Genomic DNA, 20,639 nt, shown 5'->3' with positions numbered 1-20,639 from the left:
TGATTTTCAGGATTGTAATGATTTTAACAACAGAGTCCAGTTCAGCTAATGTACTGCACAGTGACGCTGGAATAGAGCCAAACACTCGATGATACAGGGTAAACGACCAGTGATTTTGTTTTCTTCTCTGGGTAATTTCTGGACTATGTCAAACCGGATGATCTTGAACAAAAACTAAAGCTAATGTGGGGTGCGGATATTAAGACGGATGCACCAGTCTGGGTGGATAAATTCAACACTCACTAAATCACCAGAGCTTTATTTTCAGTGAAGAAGGACTTTGAAGCAAACAGAAACGAGTTTCACTGTTTTAAAAGAGGTCAAGTGAAAAGTGAAAATAATTAGTGGCAATTTTCAATCTGGTGCAATGCAAAAAATAACTTGCATCTTTCTGAAAGAGAAAAGTTACATAATGCATTTGACTTCATCTCCTCTTTATATTGAATATGCTAACGAGAATGAATTCTGGCGGGGTGAGTTGTGCTGTCTGCAAGCAGATGTTTCAAATGCTGCAATCAGCCCTGTTTTGTTTACAGCCCAGTCCCGATGAACACAGTGTCATTAACCGTTCTAGGTCTAATATATCTCATCTATATGTCAAATTGCAAAAGGTCCAAAGCCATTCTGGGAAGTATATTTCCATTTTAAGACATCCTGCTCCAAGAATAAATATCTCTCGATACAGAGGTTTATTTTTTTCCCCAAAGTCCCACAATTGGAACGGGAATCCTCCATTCCTTGTGGTCAGCCGACACATGCTCCAACTATTTAACTTCAGCACTTTGGAATCCATCAGAATAAACAAAACACCATGTGACAATGCGAGTTCTACATTGTCCATGCTGCTTCACTTCAGCCTGTTACTGCATCAATCAATAAGGAAACAGTTTAAGAGCTTAATTAAAATCATAAACTGACTGATGTGTCAAGGTCAGGTTTGCTGGCATTTGGAGAGATTATTGTTGGCAAGATAACAAGATAAGAAGAAAACACAATTCTTGCTTTCTGGGCCCTCGGTTCGTGTACGCAACCAACGTAGAGTCCGTCTTTGGGGTTAGCGAACCTGCTACTAAAAATGCATTAATCTGGAATTATTCAAATTCGATCACCCCATAATAAATCTGTATATAGTTTTACATAGCTCAAAGCTCATTCATTTTAAATATAAATGCTTATCATTTGATCTTTTGGGAATGTAAGAAACCCAAAGTTTCAGTTATGCATTAATGAACTATTAATATAAGGGAGGGGTGTGCATTGTGCCATATTTTAACCTTTTTGGTGTTTTGCTACAAATGATGTTAATAATTCCAGGTAACAGAAGCTACCGTGTTCCCAGTCTGGATTAGGGTCCAATCGGGCAGTTATATACTCACAATTAGATCAATTTGGTATAAGCTTTGTGACATTTTACATTTGGGCGATCTAAGATTCAAGTCCTCTGAATTCAAAGCCTGAAGAACAATAATAACTTTCTGCATGGTTGTGGGAATTTAGAAGGACAGTCGAACCCTTTTTCTCCCAACATTGTGAGCTCCAGCATGCACACTCCAACTGGCCACATAAATGCTGGATTGCGACACAGTTATCTGCAGGCCATGCACCCAATAGACCCACCTCCTGCCCATATAATATTAAGGTCAGCTCAGGCCATTTTGGGCTGCGCCACAAATGTTGGGTTCGGCCCATGGCACAGTTTAGTGCCAGCTACTATTTTGGTGGCACAGTCCGATAATAAGGAGCTTCAACAACACAGGCAATCAGAGGTTTATGTATAGCACGCTTCCCTGTGGAACCCCACACTCAGAGCCTGTCACTATTTTTATCTATCTCTTTAAGAGAAAGTTGCTTAAGAATGGTTCCTTCACAATGTTTTCTGTACTGACAGACACTTTCAACTTCTTTGGCCCATACCCTTTCATATGATATCTCCAGACATTATTTTAAAGATGAAGTTACTGCATAGAACAATAAATATGGAGAGAACAGAAATGTACATAATTATGCCTAAATGATGAATCATGTTCCTCGAATAAACTGAACCATAATCTCAGGAGGGTGGTGGTGGGGGGGGGGCGTGGTGGAGATCCCGATGCAGCGGAGAATCTTGTATCGTGGGGGGGGGGGGGCATCACCGCCATTCCGATGCTCCGGTCCCCCGCTGGCAGCGGCATTGAGATTTGCTCCCCGTGTCAATGGGAGGATGCAAATGGATCAAAAGTCCCATTTGCATCCTATTAACGGGCTGGACAGATTCTCCACACCCCTGTGATGCTCCAGTCCTCAGGGTCAGGATTCACGTGCGCGTGGATTGGTGTAAGTATTTGGAGTGCATGGCCCTAATGCAGTGAACCTCACATTGTCAATGTGGTAAGTATTTGAGGTAAGTGCCACCAAAGTCCATTGGAGGATTCCTCCTGCTCACAATCCAAATCCTGCTCATTCCATCCCCCAGCCCTCCCCATTAGACCCCCCATTAGACCCCCAATCAGAGACCCCCATCGGAGAGCGCCATCAGAGAGCCCCATCACATCTCCACACCAGACCCCGATTTCAGAGACCTCCCTCTCAGAGACCCGCCCCCCATATCAGAAACCCCCTCAACAGTCGCCCCTGCCTGGAAGGTAAAGAGCTGTCCAGGCAGAAACAGTGAAAAATCACATCTTTTTCTCTTACCTTCCCTTTACACGTGCTGCCTCGGGCAGATTTTCAGAGGGTAACACCTGTTATAAAGTCAAAACGCGTCACAAGGCTTTAAACCCCTTCAGATCCTTTCATCTGCAAGGCTTCTATTCACTTTCAGCTTTTAGTAGGCTGCAATTGCCAGAGTAAAAGCTTCCAGACAGCCAGATGTCTGTATTGTTTATTTTCATTTTCCTTCACACTTGAATGCATCTCAAGTACCCTGCTGTGAAATTAACTGCAACTTTTATAAGCATCTAGCTATGATTGACAGATCCTGACCACATCAAAATCAGTTAAGTGCTTTCTGCTGAGAACATGAGGAACTGAAAGCCCTTAACTCCTAGATTGCGATTAGGTTCACACGTTGCGTCTCTCATATCGGAGGTTCTCCGGTCACCCTCGTGCATCCGTGCTGTGGGTGGGGGGGGGGGGGGGGGAGAGGTGACCAAGCAATTCCCGTGGTGAGGGGTGGGAGGATGCCCTACTTTCCAGCAATGGGGGGAAGAGGGTGCAGGATTTGTGTTGTGGGGGAGGGGCCAGCCACTGGATCTCGCTATCGGGCCACCCACTCAAAATGGCGGCGTGATAGCGCGATTCGGGACAGAATTCCTGCGCTCCCTAACATACATACATTTGCATGGCTGGGGAGAGTGAATCGCTTCTGGACACCTCTCCTAGCACCAGTGCAAAGCAGAATCGATTCAGCTCCGGCGGGAGAACATGGTCTCCCAAACTGAGAATCCACACCCTCATCTTTAATGTCAGTGCTGAGATTAATCTTTTATTCTTTCATCGGATAAAGGTGTCACTTACAAGACCAACAATTGTTGCCCATCTCCAATTGCCCTTGAACTGGGTGGATTAAAGGCCATTCCAGAGGGCAGTTAAGAGTCAACCACGTTACAGTTGGTCTGGAGTCACATGTAGGCCAGACCGGGTAAGGACGGCAGATTTGCTTTCCTAAAGGACATTAGTGAACCAGATGAGATTTTACAACAATATTTCGTTTAATTCATTTTTTTTACGGGAGGTGGGCTTTGCTGGCTAGCCCACAATCCCAAATTGTCCTTGAGAAGGTGGTGATGAGCTGCCTTCTTGAACTGCTGCAGTTCCTGGGGTCTCAGGGAATTGTTATTTAAATTTTGTCAAAATTATTGGAAAATATATATTGGCTTGTGCCCAAGGATAATACCAACAAGGAGTGCCTGATCTATCACACGCAGTTTACAAATGACCATCTTGGCTGCAAAGATACAAAATTAAGATGACACAGCCTCATTCATAGAATCATAGAATTTACAGTGCAGAAGAAGGCCACTCGGCCCATCGGGTCAGCACCGGCTGTTGTAAGGAACACTCCACTGAAGCCCACATCGCCACCCTATCCCCGTGACCCAGTAACCCCACCTAACTTTTTTGGACACTAAGGACAATTTAGCAAGGCCAATCCACCTAACCGGCACACCTTTGGACTGTGGGAGGAAACCGGAGCACCCGGAGGAAACCCACGCAGACAAGGGGAGAACATGCAGACTCCACACAGACAGTGACCCAAGCCGGGTATCGAACCGGGAACCCTGGAGCTGTGAAGCAACAATGCTAACCACTCATTTGGAATTCATTTGGAAATAGGCTGCTGCTGTGTACTTGGGGAGGACTTTAGATACAACCACAGAAGTGTAAACTGTGATAACTGTGATGGAATTAATGTGATATCGTGTGCATAAGTCAAATTTATAGCTGCTGGTCTCTGGCAACACAAGAAAGGAAAGCAGAGATTATATGACCTGTTGCATATGATTTTTACCAAAAGGACACTTCTGCTTTGATTGGTTAACATGTGCCTCCTGTATCTCACTCTTTAACGGTACAGCCTATGTCCCACTTCTGGGGCGTCATTCTCCGACTCAGACTCGGTGCTACTGCTGTGGGAGAAAGTATTGCAAAATGTGCATTTCGCCATTCAAGTTATGGCAGAAATAAACATGGACCAAGAAGAACATTTGTCGTGGATGTTGGAACGTGAACATTCGTCAGAGATATTGGTTAGAATTAATGACGTATGTGCAGTCAAGTCAGCTGCTGCCACTGCTGGGTTTAATCACAGAGCATTGTTGACTGCTTTTGATCATAGCTCAATGGTTAATTGATTACCTGGAACAAAAGTGATCTAAAGTTAGGCTTTATTGAATTACAGACTAATCAGGTCATGTGGATATATGTGAGTTGTGCATTGTTATTTAAATTTTTTTCTCGCCCTTTAAATTAGGCAAATGAAGCTGTTATTAATTTGTGTTTGCTGTCTGCTTTTTTTTTTAGGCATCTGTTTAAACTGTACTGGAAATAGAAAAGGACGTTATTGTGAGAAGTGCAAGGATACTTTCTACAGGAAGCCTGGAGCCAACCATACAGCTGGATGTGAGCCTTGCCCTTGCTCAGTAGTGACATCCAGTGGAAGCTGTCATATAGGTAACATAACATTGTCTCTTTAGTCATTGCAACAATGGAAGCAAGCAGACTTGAAGTTACAGGGAGTAAACTGAGAACTCTTGTGTTTCTGTGGAAGTTTGTGATGTTTAATTTTTGTCTCAGTGCTTGTTAATCTTACTCTGGCACCAAGATGAAAACTCCTTGTGTGGTTACTTAGCCATTATTTCTGTCAGAGTTTTATGGGATCTGTTCCTCTATGAGGCTAAGATCCTGAAACAAGCAAGTCCAGCTTTCCGCAATGGTCTAAATTGCTTTGGAGTGGGCTGTTGTGTTCTTGAGTTCATCACTCTCAATTGCAGCTTTGTGTACATCCCTCTCTTTGCACTGCCATTGCCAGCAATGCATTCAGACATCCGAGTCCCAAGCTCTCTGGAATTTCTTCACAATGTCCCATTGCCTCTCTCCTCTTGTTAAAACTCCCCTCTCTAACCAATCATTAGCCCATTCATCCTAATGAAGAATAAAGAAAGACTTGCATTTATTTAGTGCATTTCATGATCTCAGGACACTGCCAAAGTGCTTTACAATCAGTGAAATGCTTTTGAAGTGTAGTCGCTGTTGTAATGCAGGAAATATGCATCTCCTTCTTTGACTTGTTGCCCATTTTTGACTGATTATGCCAAGGACGTACCCATGTTTGCGGCCGGAGGGGAGAACAGGTGGGGGGGGGGGGGGGGGGGGGGGGGCGTTGTGGGGTCACATTAAAGGTGCTCCATAAATGTAAGTTGTTGTTGTTGTCAGTATTGGTCTCCGGTTCAATATCCCCTTGTTCCATGTCACCTTTAATGCTTTTACCTACCTATTGTAACAAATTCAGACATCCAAAAGAACCCCCCCCCCCCCCCCCCCCCCCAGAGCTAGATTTCAACCACTCTCTTCAAAAGATCTTTTCATATGATTTTCCTTCAGTTGTAATAATAATATTTATTATTGTCACAAGTAGGCTTACATTAACACTGCAATGAAGTTGCTGTGAAAAGCCCCCAGTCGCCACACTCTGGCGCCTGTTCGGGTATACTGAGGGGGAATTCAGAATGTCCAATTTACCTAACAAGGACATTTTGGGGGGCTTGTGGGTGGAAACCGGAGCACCCGGAGGAAACCCACGCCGACACGGGGAGAACGTGCCGACTCTGCACAGACAGTGACCCAGCGGGGAATCGAACCTGGGACCCTGGCGCTGTGAAGCAACAGTAGTAGGCAGTGGAATGAACACTTCTTTACACTGTGGCTCGGGTTTAAAAATGAAGAAAGGGATTTGTTACACAGTAAATGGGCGAGTCAACAGAAGCAATAGCACACTGTAACGATAAGTAGAAGCAGCCTTAAATATCCATCTTTTGAAGAAAGGAAATAACAAACAGTCACATCTGCAGTGCTAACCTATAATAAATAACAACCTCATCGGGTAGGTCATGTTGGCATATTTCAGTCAAGTTTCTCTGACCCAGCTATCCACCCTGACTTGGAAATATATCGCCGTTCCTTCGCTGTCGCTGGGAGAAAATCCTGGAACTCCCTCCCTAACAGCACTATGCGTGTACCTACACCTGAAGGACTGCAGCAGTCCAAGAAGGCAACGCACCACCACCTTCTAAAGGGCAACTAGGTATGGGCAATAAATGCTGGTCTAACCAGCGGCGCCCACATCCCTTAAATGAATAAATTTAAAAATATTATCTCCAGATAGCTTCTAATTGACTACCCAAATTTACAAGAAAGTGTAAACATGCATCTCAAACTTAATAAAGACCAGCAAAAAAAAAAAAACATATATTAAAGGAAAGCAATCTAGGGCGTCATTCTCCGACCCCCCGCCGGGTCGGAGAATGGCCGTTGGCCGCCGTGAATCCCGCCCCCGTCCCCGCCGAAGTCTCTGGTACCGGAGATTGGGCGGGGGCAGGAATCGGGCCGCGCCGGTTGGCGGGACCCCCCGCTCAATTCTCCGGCCCGGATGGGCCGAAGTCCCACCCAGAAATTGCCTGTCCCGCCGACGTAAATCAAACCTGGTATTTACCGGCGGGACCAGGCGGCGTGGGCGGGCTCCGGGGTCCTGAGGGGGGGGCGCGGGGCGCTCTGACCCCGAGGGGTGTCCCCACGGTGGCCTGGCCCGCGATCGGGGCCCACCAATCCGCGGGCGGGCCTGTGCCGTGGGGGCACTCTTTCCCTTCCGCCTCCGCCACGGCCTCCACCATGGCGGAGGTGGAAGAGACTCTCCCCACTGCGCATGCGCGGGAAACTGTCGGCGGCCGCTGACGCTCCCGCGCATGCGCCGCATTTCCGCGCCAGCTGGCGGGGCACCAAACGCCATTTCCGCCAGCTGGTGGGGCGGAAATCCCTCCGCTGCCGGCCTAGCCCCTCAATGTTGGGGCTCGGCCCCCAAAGATGCGGAGCATTCCGCACCTTTGGGCCGGCGCGATGCCTGTCTGATTGGCGCCGTTTTTGGCGCCAGTCGGCGGACATCGCGCCGTTGGGGGAGAATTTCGCCCCAGGATTCTGGCATTTCAATTATGAGCCGGACCCTACTTTAGATTCATCTCTGACCCAGTCACACCGGGTTCTGTGTGAAAATAAGATAACCAACTTCTGTGTGAATGTTTGTTATTTAACCCTAAATGTAACATAATACAGAAAACTAATCCAGTGTCAGAATGCATTGCAGACAGAAACTATAGAATTATAGAATTCCTACACCGCAGAAGGAGGCCATTCGGCCCATCGGGTCTGCACCAACCCTCCGAGAGCGCACCCTCCCCATGTCCATTCCCCCGTCCATGCCACCCTTTCCCTGTCACCTAACCTGCACATCTCTGGATACTAAGGGGCAATTTAGCATGGCCAATCCACCTAATCTGCACATTTTTGGACTGTGGAAGGAAACCGGAGCACTCGGAGGAAACCCACGCAGACATGGGCAGAACGTGTGAACTCCACACAGACAGTCACCAAAGCCGGAATTGAACCCGGGTCTCTGGCGCTATGAGGCAGCAGTCCTAATCACTGTGCCACCGTGCCGTCCACAGCATAAAATACTTCATCTCTGTTACCCTAACATCAGTTGTAGTAATACAAACTTTCATTATTTTAATGCTAATTTTGAATACAAGCTCAAAATCTCTAATAGACGCAACAAATGATGAGCGTGTCACACATGCCACTATTTTAAAATTTGGCAAGTGTTTTGTGAAACCATGTGCCGGTCACCATTTGTCTCAGTCTCTTTCGAGGCACTCAGTCTTGAGCCAGCCTTCCTGGGAATCACAAAGGGAGCGGTGAAATCCTCCTGTTCATTTATCAATGATCAAACCATTTCGAACCAAAAAGTTGTCTCTCGAGTTTGGTCCCAGAATTATGCTACAGTCAAATGCTATTGAAAAGGCAGCAATGCAAATCAGATTGTGCAGGAGTTTCATAATCTGGTCTGTGTTCTTACTGTATTTTTAAATATTCTACTAAAAGTATTCTAAATTTCCCACAGACATTTTACAATGTGTTAAAGATTGGAGACTATCTGAAATATTTCACTGTGGAAGGCTTCTAAATTGCAGCAACTCTGTTCAAATGACTATCTACTAAATGTGTCTGTTAGGGAATTTGAGATTGACATTGTTAGAATTCCAGAACTGAATGAGTGCCAAGGCCTAATTATATAAGAAGGATAAAAGGACAAAGGATGCAGAAGAGAAAAGAAAATGTGGAAATAGAGCAGGAGACGAATGTCACATAAAAGATGTTAAATATGAGATGAAGTCGAAATAATGGACAGAACATGCAGAAGAAACAAAAGGACCAAAGAAAAGAATCATATTCATTGAACTGTAGTGATAGTCTTGCCTTCCCTACATTTCAAACACGCATACTGAGAATGTGTCATTGAGCATTAATGATACTGTCAAATTCAAATTCGTTCAGAAGCCTAAAGAAGCAAAGAGATGTTCATTTCATAAGCACCTTGTCAAAAGACTAATTTAATGTATTATGTTCACGAAGAAAGATGTCCCCCCCCCACCCCCCATCATTGCTCATATGGCAAATTTGTGCTATCAGAGAGATGATGAATGTAGAATTTCAGATCTATTGTATGATAAATATTTGGTAAAGTAAGGGTTAAAAGCCTGGGTTAGAGTGTGTTTGACTGCTGAAGTCATGGTTTAAAAGAATCTTGGTTTGAAAGTTGACAAAGCTTTTAGGGGCCAGAGGTGCAATGAACCATTGTAAAAAGCTTGGGCTAATGCAGTTTTGTTTTGATTAAGGGGATTCCCTAGGTAGTTGATTAGTTTTCAGCTTGGTATGATGATGCCATTGCTGGGTGGAGCTAAGGCATCAGGCTTTTCAAGAAAACATTTTGAGTTCAGTTCTGTCCTGGATGCAAGCTGGGACTGCAAGTCAGGTTTTGCTCTCTGCATTTTAGTTAAAAGGAGATTAACAGTCTTGAAAGCAGTGCAGACTTGTCTGAGGACCACTGGGAGCTGAAACAAACCAGTTGAAAACAGCTTTTGAAGATATACAGCCAGAGCCTTTGCAGGGGTTCAGACCAGAGTTTGATCTGTTCTGTAAAGCAGTGTCAAGAGATATCTTTCTCAAAGAATAACTCTGTAAAGCAAGTATTACTCTGTGCAATTGCTATTTAAGGTGGATTGAGAGCTGAGATGGCTTATTTTCTTGTTGTTTCAGTGGGAATAAAGATATCAATTAAGGATATTATATTCACTATATTGAGTATTATTATTAAAGGGGTAATTGTAAGTATTTTCCAGTGTGAGGTTAAAGATTTTCATACTGTTTTAGTAATAAAGTTCTGTTTTAAAATACCATGGGCGAGATTCTCTGACCCCCCGCCGGGTCGGAGAATCCCGCCCCCGCCGGTTGCCGAAGTCTCCAGCACCGGGTATTCGGCGGGGGTGCGAATCGCGCCGCGCCGGTAGGCGGGCCCCCCCCGCGCGATTCTCCGGCCCGGATGGGCTGAAGTCCCGCCGCTAAAATGCCTGTCCCGCCGGCGTAGATTAAACCACCTACCTTACCGGCGGGACAAGGCGGCGTGGGCGGGCTCTGGGGTCCTGGGGGGGGCGTGGGGCGATCTGGCCCCGGGGGGTGCCCGCAGGGTGGCCTGGCCTGCGATCGGGGCCCACCGATCCGCGAGCGGGCCTGTGCCGTGGGGGCACTCTTTCCCTTCCGCCTCCGCCACGGTCTCCACCATGGCGGAGGCAGAAGAGACTCCCTCCAGTGCGCATGCGCGAGAATGCCGTCAGCGGCCGCTGACGCTCCCGCGCATGCGCCGCCCGGAGATGTCATTTCCGCGCCAGCTGGCGGGGCACCAAAGGCCTTTTCCGCCAGCTGGCGGGGCGGAAATTCATCCAGCGCCGACCTAGCCCCTTAAGGTTGGGGCTCGGCCCCCAAAGATGCGGAGCATTCCGCACCTTTGGGGCGGCGTGATGCCCGACTGATTTGCGCCATTTGGGGCGCCAGTCGGCGGACATCGCGCCGCTTCTGGAGAATTTCGCCCCATATCCTTATTTCTTTGTGCAATCACTCCTGGATGGAAGGATCCTTTCCTCACAGTCTTACAAAATTAAAATAAAATATTAGGGTTTTGGTACAGTAGCCCAGCCACTGTTGGGGTCTGGTCTGGGATCGTAATAGAGAGGCGTTGAATATTTCCCCAGATGAAGAAAGGGAATGTTAGAGGACATGCTATCCACAGTGTTCATAAGCCCCAGGGCAGTCTTGGCATTTGTTATGGTGCAGCTCAACAAGAGGTTCAAGAAATTTTCATGTATTAGACAGGGCCATAAACTTGGCGTCGGTGTGACTACATGGGCATTGTGAATTATTTTTTAAAATTCATTCATGGGTTGTGGGCATCCCTGGCTGGGCCAGCATTTATTGCACATCCCTAATTGCCCTTCAACCAAGTGGCTTTCTGGGAGGGCATTTAAGAGAATTGCTGTGGGTGTGAAATCACATGTAGTCAGATTTCCTTCTGTAACGGACATCAGGGAACCAGCTCGTTTTTTTAACAACAATCCACAATGGTCATCATTTGAATTCCAGATTTTTAATGAATTCAAATTTCACCAGATGCCATGGTGGGATTTGAACGCCCGGGTCCCCAGAGCATTGCCCTAGCTCTCTGTGCAGTCCAGTGACAATATCACTATGCCACTGCCTCCTCATTGAATCATTAGGCAACTTTGAACAGAGGTACATATCTGACAGCTATTAATTCATGGATACAAACAAAGATCTGTCTGACATAAAGTAGCTCAATAACTTTTTTTAAGTTTTTCCAATTAAGGGGCAATTTAGCATGTCCAATGCACCTACCCTGAAGAGCTTTGGGTTGTGGGGATGAGACCCACAAAGACCCGGGAAGAATGTGCAAACTCCATACGGACAGTGACTCTGGGCCGGGATCGAATCCGGGTCCTCGGTGCCGTGAGACAACAGTGCTAAACCATGCGTCACCATACCGCCCAAGTAGTTGATAACTGATATTATTTCTTTCCTGTTGCGAGTCTGGATTTTACTCAGTCAGCGACCTTTGGTCTAGTAATTGTTACCCATTTACTAAAGTGGTTGTTAAATTTTGATTGGTTAAAGATTTGCAGCTGCTGCTTGCTACAGTCATAAATGGGTTTGGAACGATGATAAAGACTTGCCCGCAAGTCAGAAAATCACAAGGTGATTGTGAATGGCATTTGTTTGTTTGAAAAAAAGCCTGCTCAGGGTGGTCCGGCTCCACTTTGGGCAGGATGGTACCCTGGTACCCACGATGCCATCCGGACACCTTGGCACTGCTAGCCTTTCACCCTGGCAGTGCCACCGAGGCACCCTCATAGTGCCACATGGGTGCTTCCCTGGCACTGACAGGGTGCCCAGATGGCACTGCCAGCCTGGCAGGGGCACTGCCAGGGTGCCAGGCTGGCAGTGCTAAGATGCTCAGGTGACAACATGCCCATGCGGGGATCGGGCCCAGCAGTGCCCTGTCCTTATAAGGTGAGGTGCGGGGGACCCGAGGATCCCCTCAGTGGTAAGTTGGGGTGTTGGGGGGATCTGGAGGCTACGTGGGGAGAGGAGGGTGGGGGGTGTCATGATATTCAGGTAAACATCATAGCACATACATACATATTGATGGACAGAACAACGGACCAATCAACACACACAACACGACAGCCAATCACAGGCAAGAACATACACAGTACAAAACAGGGAACACAACACTTCCTGGGCACTCGAGCAGGAGACGGCTCAGGGCACAGAGGTCATTACAAGCCACTCAGACATCCACCATGTGCTGAGTGCCACTACACGATAGAATTAGGAATAGGTCCACAGAATCAAGGGTCATGATCAAACCTCAGTAAAAAGTTTACCAGTGTAAATAGATGTTTGAAATAAAACTGCGTTGTACCATTCGCAACTGGGTTGGTTCGTCTGTGTAGCAGAGTACCCAACACTTCAGGGGGGCCGGGGGGCGGGGGGGAGGATTCAGAGATCAGGGCACCATTTAAAAATAGCAACCCAATCTATTCCTGCACTGGCGAGCAGAGGTCATTATTGCAGGAAATTGGACTAAATGCAGCCTCAGCGGGATGTTCTTCACCGAGGCCCTGAAATGAAGCAGAGTCCCACCCGGCTAAACGCACCCAACATGGGACTCTTGTTTCATTTCCGTTAAATTGTGCCCAATTGTAAATTGTTTTACTTTGTATAGTAAAGTTTATTTTGGTTTGTTTAAAACCCATGGAACCTTTATTCTCTTAGTAAATGCCTTGGATCTCAAACTTTTCTACTCTAAACAAAATGTTACTGGTTCCTCACCGCATCACACCAAAGTTTAAGTGTCTGGATCATGGTGCGAATGCTACTTTAAATTGTGATGACCACAAACAGAATTTTTCAATAAAACTTTTAGTCTGGAAGGTAAGAGAAGCATCAACTAAAAGAGGTAGTTCTTGTCAATAATGTAACAAAGGACTAGTGAAATGAGGGGGGAAAAGAACGTTTCAAAAAATATGTTTCCATATGCAAACGTAAAAAAAAAGACAGAATCCATAAATGACAACTAACCACCTCCATCCTCGACATGACCATCGAGATTCAGTGCCATCGCGTAAATGAAAATAGATTTGTTTGAAACACTCAACAAGCTAGTCGGCATCTGTGATGGGCGTGGCCGGCAAGGATGGTTATTCTGGCTACCTGCTTCTGTTTCGAGGCTTTGTCTGCACCTGGGTGAAGGAGCATCCATTGTCCGTGGTACGTGCAATGCCTTCTGTGGCCAGCGGGCACCATCGTGGCCAGAGTGTCTCATTGACACGAGTGGCGACATTATTTCATTTAAGTTTCCTTTTTCGGTTCTGCTTATATCAAATGTGCTCTTAATGGAAGCACTCCTGTTACCTTTCTTGGTTCGAGGTCGATGGGCTAACTTAATATCTTCATCCCGGTTCTAAAGAAAAGGCATCTGTGCAAAGGGAAAGGCCGGGTTAGCATTTCAGGTCTCATGATCCTTTGTTAGACTCTTGTGATTTCCAGCATTTTGCTTTTCACTCTGGCGCAAGTCGTCTATTTGGGAAGTATTTCTGGACCTGTGAACTCTTCTCTTTCTATTAATTAGCAGGAGATTAAGCTGTCTTTCACTGACATCGAATGGAGCCAATTAAGCTGACCAATTAGAGCTCCAGAATGTGGAAAGTGCAGTAGGGATTTTAAGAGTAGCTCAGTAACTCGTGTCATTAGACTTTGGCAGTGCTGAGAACAAGCTTTCCCTGTGTTCACAAAAACAGCCTGCATATAGATTCCACAGCAGGATTAATAAACAGAGTTATTTTAAATGAATTGCTTTGAAGAAAGATAAGAGTTTGACATATTGAAGAAAAATACCTTAGCTACAACCATGTCATATGAAGCATAGTAATTTCAATGTGCTTCTCCCAAATTAAAACTGCTTTGACAATCGCAGCAGCTCCACTACAAGGATGTAAATATAAAGGAAATTACAATGCCAACTGAATGCTCCCAGTGTCATTGCGCATATAAGACCCATAATTTATGTGTACAGCTAGTTTCTGAAAGGTCTCTTGCAAATAGAACAGTCTGAATCTCACAATTAGCAGCGTGATGACCTATATTTATTTGCCTGTTGATGGGCCAGCATTAAAGCAATGGTATGATTTAAGCTGTCACTGTTGGCAGCAGACTGTCATCATTGCATCCTTCGCCAGTGTCCAATGCTGATGTTTTAAAATGAGTTGTAAGCCAGACATGGTATAGATGAGGTGAATGGCAAAGATGCCTTTAAAGGGATGCTGTGTAAGTATGAGGAGGAAAGGACGAGATGGTGCTCGGGTTAGATGGAGGGGAATGGAAGTGGGGTGGAGGGGAGGTGGGGCGATAAAGCTTATGCGGAGCATAAACAGTCAGACCAAATGGCCAGTTTCCGTGCTGTGAACTCAATGCAAGGCACTCCTGCCACTGGCACCATTTTGCAGATGAATGGGTGAACGTGTTGCAATGACTACTTCCTGCCCAGCTGAAGCCCGAGGCCATTCTCTAGTGGCACAGAGAATGGTCATCAGAGGACAGTCATTATGCTGCATGCGGTAGCTTTGAATTTTCCCTTGCATCGGTTAAACCTTTATTTTTGCTTAATCTTCAGTATCATAATTCACAAAGCATTAAACTTTGAGTAAAGTATCACACGTCAAAGACATGCAATTTTTGACGATTAGGATCTACCCTGTCAGCAAAAAGAAGAATGAATTTGCCATGCAGTGCAGTCTATATTAGTAACATTAACAGACAGTATGCAATGTCACAAGGCTGTGATCTCATCCAGAGAACAGGTATAAATGTTCAAACTTGACAGCCATTGTTTAATTCATCTGATCCCTCAAAATAATTACTGCTGTTAAATCATTTCTAATTGGATATACTTGTTTTTATGAAGACACGGAGAGTCCACGCCGAGTTGTAACAAAAGAAACCAAAGTTTAATAATAATAATCTTTATTATTGTCACAAGTAAACTCACATTAACACTGCAATGAAGCTGCTGTGAAAATCTCCCAGTCGCCAGACTAAAGCGCCTGTTCGGGTACACAGAGGGAGATTTCAGAATGTCCAATTCACCTAACAAGCACGTCTTTCGGGACTTGTGGGAGGAAACCGGAGCGCCGGAGGAAACCCACGCAGACACGGGGAGAACGTGCAGACGCCGCACAGACAGTCACCAAAGCCGGGAATCGAATCCGGGTCCCAGGCATTGTGAAGCAACAGTGCTAACCACTCTGCTGCCGTGTCACCCATATACAAGGTTCAAGCTACACTGCTCCATCCGGTGGTACCTATCCATGTCTGAGCGGCCGGTCCTGAACTGGCCGAGCTTATACACAATGTTAGCGGGGACGCCCCTATTCTGCAAAGGACACAGGGAATACAATCGTTCCTGTAAGTGCCATGTGGGTGCAGATTATGACACTTGCCTTAGTGGAGGTTCAATGAATATTCAGTGAATTTATTTATCTGAGGAAAGATTAAGTAGAATGGGCCTATGTTTTATGGAGATTAGATAATGTGAGATGATTTCATTGAAGCATATAAAATTGACAGGGTAGATGCTGAGAGAAATTGACAGTAAAGCGTTTGATAAGGTTCCCCACGATAGGCTATTGCAAAAAAATACGAAGGCATGGGATTCAGGGTGATTTAGCAGTTTGGATCAGAAATTGGCTAGCTGTAAGAAGACAGAGGGTGGTGGTTGATGGGAAATGTTCAGCCTGGAGTTCAGTTACTAGTGGTGTACCACAAGGATCTGTTTTGGGGCCGCTGCTGTTTGTCATTTTTATAAATGACCTGGAGGAGGGCGTAGAAGGATGGGTGAGTAAATTTGCAGATGACACTAAAGTCGGTGGAGTTGTGGACAGTGCGGAAGGATGTTGCAGGTTACAGAGGGACATAGATAAGCTGCAGCGCTGGGCTGAGTGGTGGCAAATAGAGTTTAATGCAGAAAAGTGTGAGGTGATTCATTTTGGAAGGAGTAACAGGAAGACAGAGTACTGGGCTAATGGTAAGATTCTTGGTACTGTGGATGAGCAGAGAGTTATTGGTGTCCATGTATATAGATCCCTGAAAGTTGCCACCCAGGTTGATAGGGTTGTTAAGAAGGCGTACGGTGTGTTAGCTTTTATTGGTAGAGGGATTGAGTTTCGGAGCTATGAGGTCATGTTGCAGCTGTACAAAACTCTGGTGCGGCCGCATTTGGAGTATTGCGTGCAGTTCTGGTCACCGCATTATAGGAAGGATGTGGAAGCATTCGAAAGGGTACAGAGGAGATTTACCAGGATGTTGCCTGGTATGGAGGGAAGATCCTATGAGGAAAGGCTGAGGGACTTAACGCTGTTTTCGTTAGAGAGAAGAAGGTTAAGAGGTGACTTAATTGAGGCAGACAAGATGATCAGAGGATTAGATAGGGTGGACAGTGAGAGCCTTTTTCCTCGGATGGTCAAGGCTAGCACGAGTGGACATAGCTTTAAATTGAGGGGAGATAGATATAGGACAGATGTCAGAGGTAGGTTCTTTACTCAGAGAGTAGTAAGGGCGTGGAATGCCCTGCCTGCAACAGTAGTGGACTTGCCAACACTAAGGGCATTTAAGTGGTCATTGGATAAACATATGGACGATAAGGGAATAGTGTAGATGGGCTTTACAGTGGTTTCACAGGTCGGCGCAACATTGAGGGCCGAAGGGCCTGTACTGCGCTGTTATGTTCTATGTTCTAGGGGGGAATAGTATCATGATAAGGGATCTGCCATTTAGAACTGAGAGGGTTGTGAGTTCCATATACCAGAGGACTGTCGATCAGTGATGGGCAACCTGGGCTAGTGAGTGGGCCGCATGAGTGTGGCCCTCCTTCATCTCAGTGGGCCACAAGATTGAAATCGGGCATGACCCTTGAATAAGATTGATACATGAAACATATTTCATAAGTGATAGAAAGTGCTTAATCTTTCATATAATAATAGAATGGTCATCAGCTTCAAATGGTAAAAAAAAAAAAAATAGTTACGCTTGATTGGGCGCAGGGAGGAGTGCACGGCTCTCACAGTCAATGCTGTGCACAATCAGCACGCACCTCACTATACAAGCCCTTGCTTTACATGTGTGTCACTTCAGTCACACAGTAGGAAAAAAGTTATGCTGATGGACATCATCAGAATGCGTCAACTCTGCACGTGGGCAACAGTCAATAAAATGTCTCGTGGGCCGCACTCAGGATGCCCACCACTGCTGTAGATGCTCAGATGTATATTCAGCATGAAGACTTTCTGGGTACCAAGCAGGAAAGTGATTTAGAAATTCAGCCATGATCTTCGTAAGGAGCAGCCTTGAGGGGCCTAGTTTACTCCCGCTGCTCCATAAGTATCATGACCATCCCCCCTCCCTCTCCCCCAAGTACTCTCACCCACCAGCAGCCATTGTAATGGCCGGGGAGAGGCAAAAATATGAAAAACCTTCAGCCAAACTCTCAGCCAGTTCAATAATTTTGGGCAGTTCTTATTTGACAAGAAGGCCATTGGAATGAGAACAACTTGACCATGTGGTATACTACCCAACACCCACCTCCCCTTTGAACAAAGTAATCTCCGTTGCAGCCAGGAATTTATCCCATCCTCCGCTGGCTGTTTGAAGCAACTCTGCACGCATCAAAGACCATTCCTTCTGTTACTGGGCGTGTGTAGTGAGGTGGTCATTGGTTTCAAAGGAGGGGATGTTAAATGAGAACTTAATAAAGTAAAAAAGTTGCAGTTTCAAGCATTTACAATTTGACTAACATCCCTTTGGACCTTCCCAAATATATGAAAACCACAATAGAAAATCAAAGCAAAACTGCTGTGGATGCTGGAAACTGAAATAGACACAGAAGGTTTAACAATGATCATTTCTTCTAAACTGTTGGGTAACAGGAAGTTGAAAAAGCACTGAAACAGTCAAAAGTATCACCTGCTTCTGGTACAGGAGCCAACTTTCCTGGCTCGTAATGAGTCAGAAAAGGTGAACAGCAACGTTCGGTGAACCAACTTTCCTACATTTGCCAGGAGACCCACACGGGAGATTGTGCATATGATAGTTCTGTATCAGTCAGGCAAACATGCCTTGTGGTGCAGTGGGGAGTGCTTTAACCTCAAGACCAGAAGCTCTGGGTTCAAAGTCCCACTTCAGGACTTGATGGCCATGGAAGGGGAGTTCATAGCTTGAGCAAACGGATTGATCATCAGCCTGTAAATCCTCCCCATATGCCTGATGGCAGGCGGTAAGAGCAGGAGAGTTTCCTGGTCGGCCATACTGCAGAAGGCACCAGCAAACCACTGTAGTACTTGGCCAAAAATAATCGTGGATCAATCCATTGGAAGCCCATGGTGATCAAAGCCCTTATTAGGGCACGGTTCCTTAAGGAGGAGGAGGAAGAGGAGTCAGTAAAGCACCACATCAATCTCACCTGTCATCGAACACCCAATAGTACGTCTTCATTTTCACTGAGGTGATTTGCAATGGCACTTCATTGGATAAAAGTTAAGAGTGCTATCATTACACGATACACATTACTGCAGCAATGCAAGTTCTCATTAGGTGTACATCATATAGTTCTACATGCAAAATAATTAGTGACACAAGTTTCATTCTTTGTGCACAGCCAGAACATTTCAGGTACAGGAAGGACGGTTATACGCTGATGACAAATTGGATACTAAATTAGAACTGAAGGAGCAGCACCATATGGATGAGACATCAACTGCTGATGTATGATGCTGTGTTATTGGCATTCGAATGCCAATTCGAATTCCTAGTCAGCAGTAAAAGAAAAGAAAATACAGAGGCAGTAACTAATTAGTGTTAACAAGACAATCAGTCCAGCCTTGATAAACCTCTCTGGAATTCCTGGGCGAGATTCTCCACTCCCGCGCCGGTTGGGAGAATCGCCTGGGCCGCCACAATTTCCCGGAATGCCGGTCCGACGCTCTCCCGCGATTCTCCCAAGCGGCGGGAATGGCCCCGTCGGGTTCCGCGGGCCACTGGCCGTAGAATCGCCGGAGTCACCCAAAATGGCGATTCTCCGGCAACCCCGCTATTCTCAGGCCCGGATGGGCCGAGCGGCCAGGCCAAAACGGCGGGTTCCCCCCGGCGCCGTCCACACCTGGTCACTGCCGTCGGGAACAGCACGGGAACGCTGGGGGGGGCGGCCTGCGGGGGGGGGGGGGGGATCCTGCACCGGGGGGTACCTCAAATGTGGCATGGCCCGCGATCGGTGCCCACCGATCGTCGGGCCGGCCTCTCTGAAGGAGGGCCTCCTTCCTTCCGCGGCCCCGCAAGATCCGTCCGCCATCTTCTTGTGGGGCGGACTCAGAGAGGGCGTCATCCGCGCATGCGGCGCCGGCCGCGTCATCTATGCGGCGCCGCCTTTACGCGGCGACAAGGCCTGGCGCATGTAGATGACGCGGCCCCGATCCTAGCCCATTGTCGGGGCCTGAATCGATCGACGGCGTGGGCACTTCGGCGCAGGAGTGGAGAATCCCGCCCCCTTTTTGGCAATTGGAGCGATGTGCTTTATGTGCAAGAGTAAATAGGACACAGGGACATATGCCTAAGGTTGATGTCTGTATGATTGTTACCTTCCTTATGTAACAAATAAGCTACTGCACCTTTGATGACAACAGTGAGAGAGAAAATCTGTCATTTATCATTACAGCATGACAAAAAGTAAAAGCCTTCGCGACAAGGGAAGGCAAGCTTCAAAAGGAATGTGCGTGGTTTTGCACGGTCCTTCATCAGAGCTTGCAAGTATCTGCTAACTTGCCTTACATAAGGGAAGGCAATGGATACAGAAACAAAATGCTGCCGATCCTGGAAATCTGAAATAAAAACAGAAGTGGCTGGAAACATTCGGCAGGTCTGCCTGCATCTAAGAGAGAGAGAGAGAGAGTTCAGGCCTGTGACTTTTCATCAGAACTGGGATAAGTTAAAAACATAAGAATGGGTTTTGAGCAAGTGGAAAGGTGTTATGGAGGGAACAATCTTGTAATGGGGAGATGTATTTGGTAGTGGCTGAAATGGTGGCGAATGGTCTGTTGAGTATGAAGGTTGGGGAGCCCTCCTGCTGTTTTGGGAGGGATGGGAAGTGGGGGGGCGGTGGCTGCACTCATCTCTCTTCGAACTGCACAAAAGTTTAAAAATGGCTTTCAATATAGGTTGCCCAAGATTATTGTTCCACTGTTTATAATATTAATCTTTATTGTCACAAGTAATCTTACATTAACACGGCAATGAAGTTACTGTGAAAAGCCCCTAGTTGCCACATTCCGGCGCCAGGACTTGTTGGAGGAAACCAGAGCAGTCGGAGGAAACCCACGCAGACACGGGGAGAGCGTGCAGACTTCGCACAGACAGTGATCCAAGCCGGGAAT

The 20,639-nt window shown here is 46.4% G+C and overlaps 1 protein-coding gene across 2 annotated transcripts in view; it reads left to right on the top strand.

Moving 5' to 3' along the window:
• The window catches only part of LOC140399127 (multiple epidermal growth factor-like domains protein 9), a 455,879-nt gene that overhangs the window by 342,801 nt on the left and 92,439 nt on the right, over nucleotides 1–20,639 (top strand). For both annotated transcript variants that reach the window (XM_072488324.1, XM_072488323.1), the window contains exon 4: nucleotides 5,005–5,154. In XM_072488324.1, the coding sequence (XP_072344425.1) occupies nucleotides 5,005–5,154 (150 nt within the window). The remainder of the gene's footprint in view (nucleotides 1–5,004; nucleotides 5,155–20,639) is intronic.

This window comes from Scyliorhinus torazame, chromosome 22 (genome assembly GCF_047496885.1).
Source record: "Scyliorhinus torazame isolate Kashiwa2021f chromosome 22, sScyTor2.1, whole genome shotgun sequence".
In the NCBI taxonomy this organism is placed as follows: Eukaryota; Metazoa; Chordata; class Chondrichthyes; order Carcharhiniformes; family Scyliorhinidae; genus Scyliorhinus; species Scyliorhinus torazame.
This window is presented reverse-complemented; position numbering and strand designations above follow the sequence as displayed.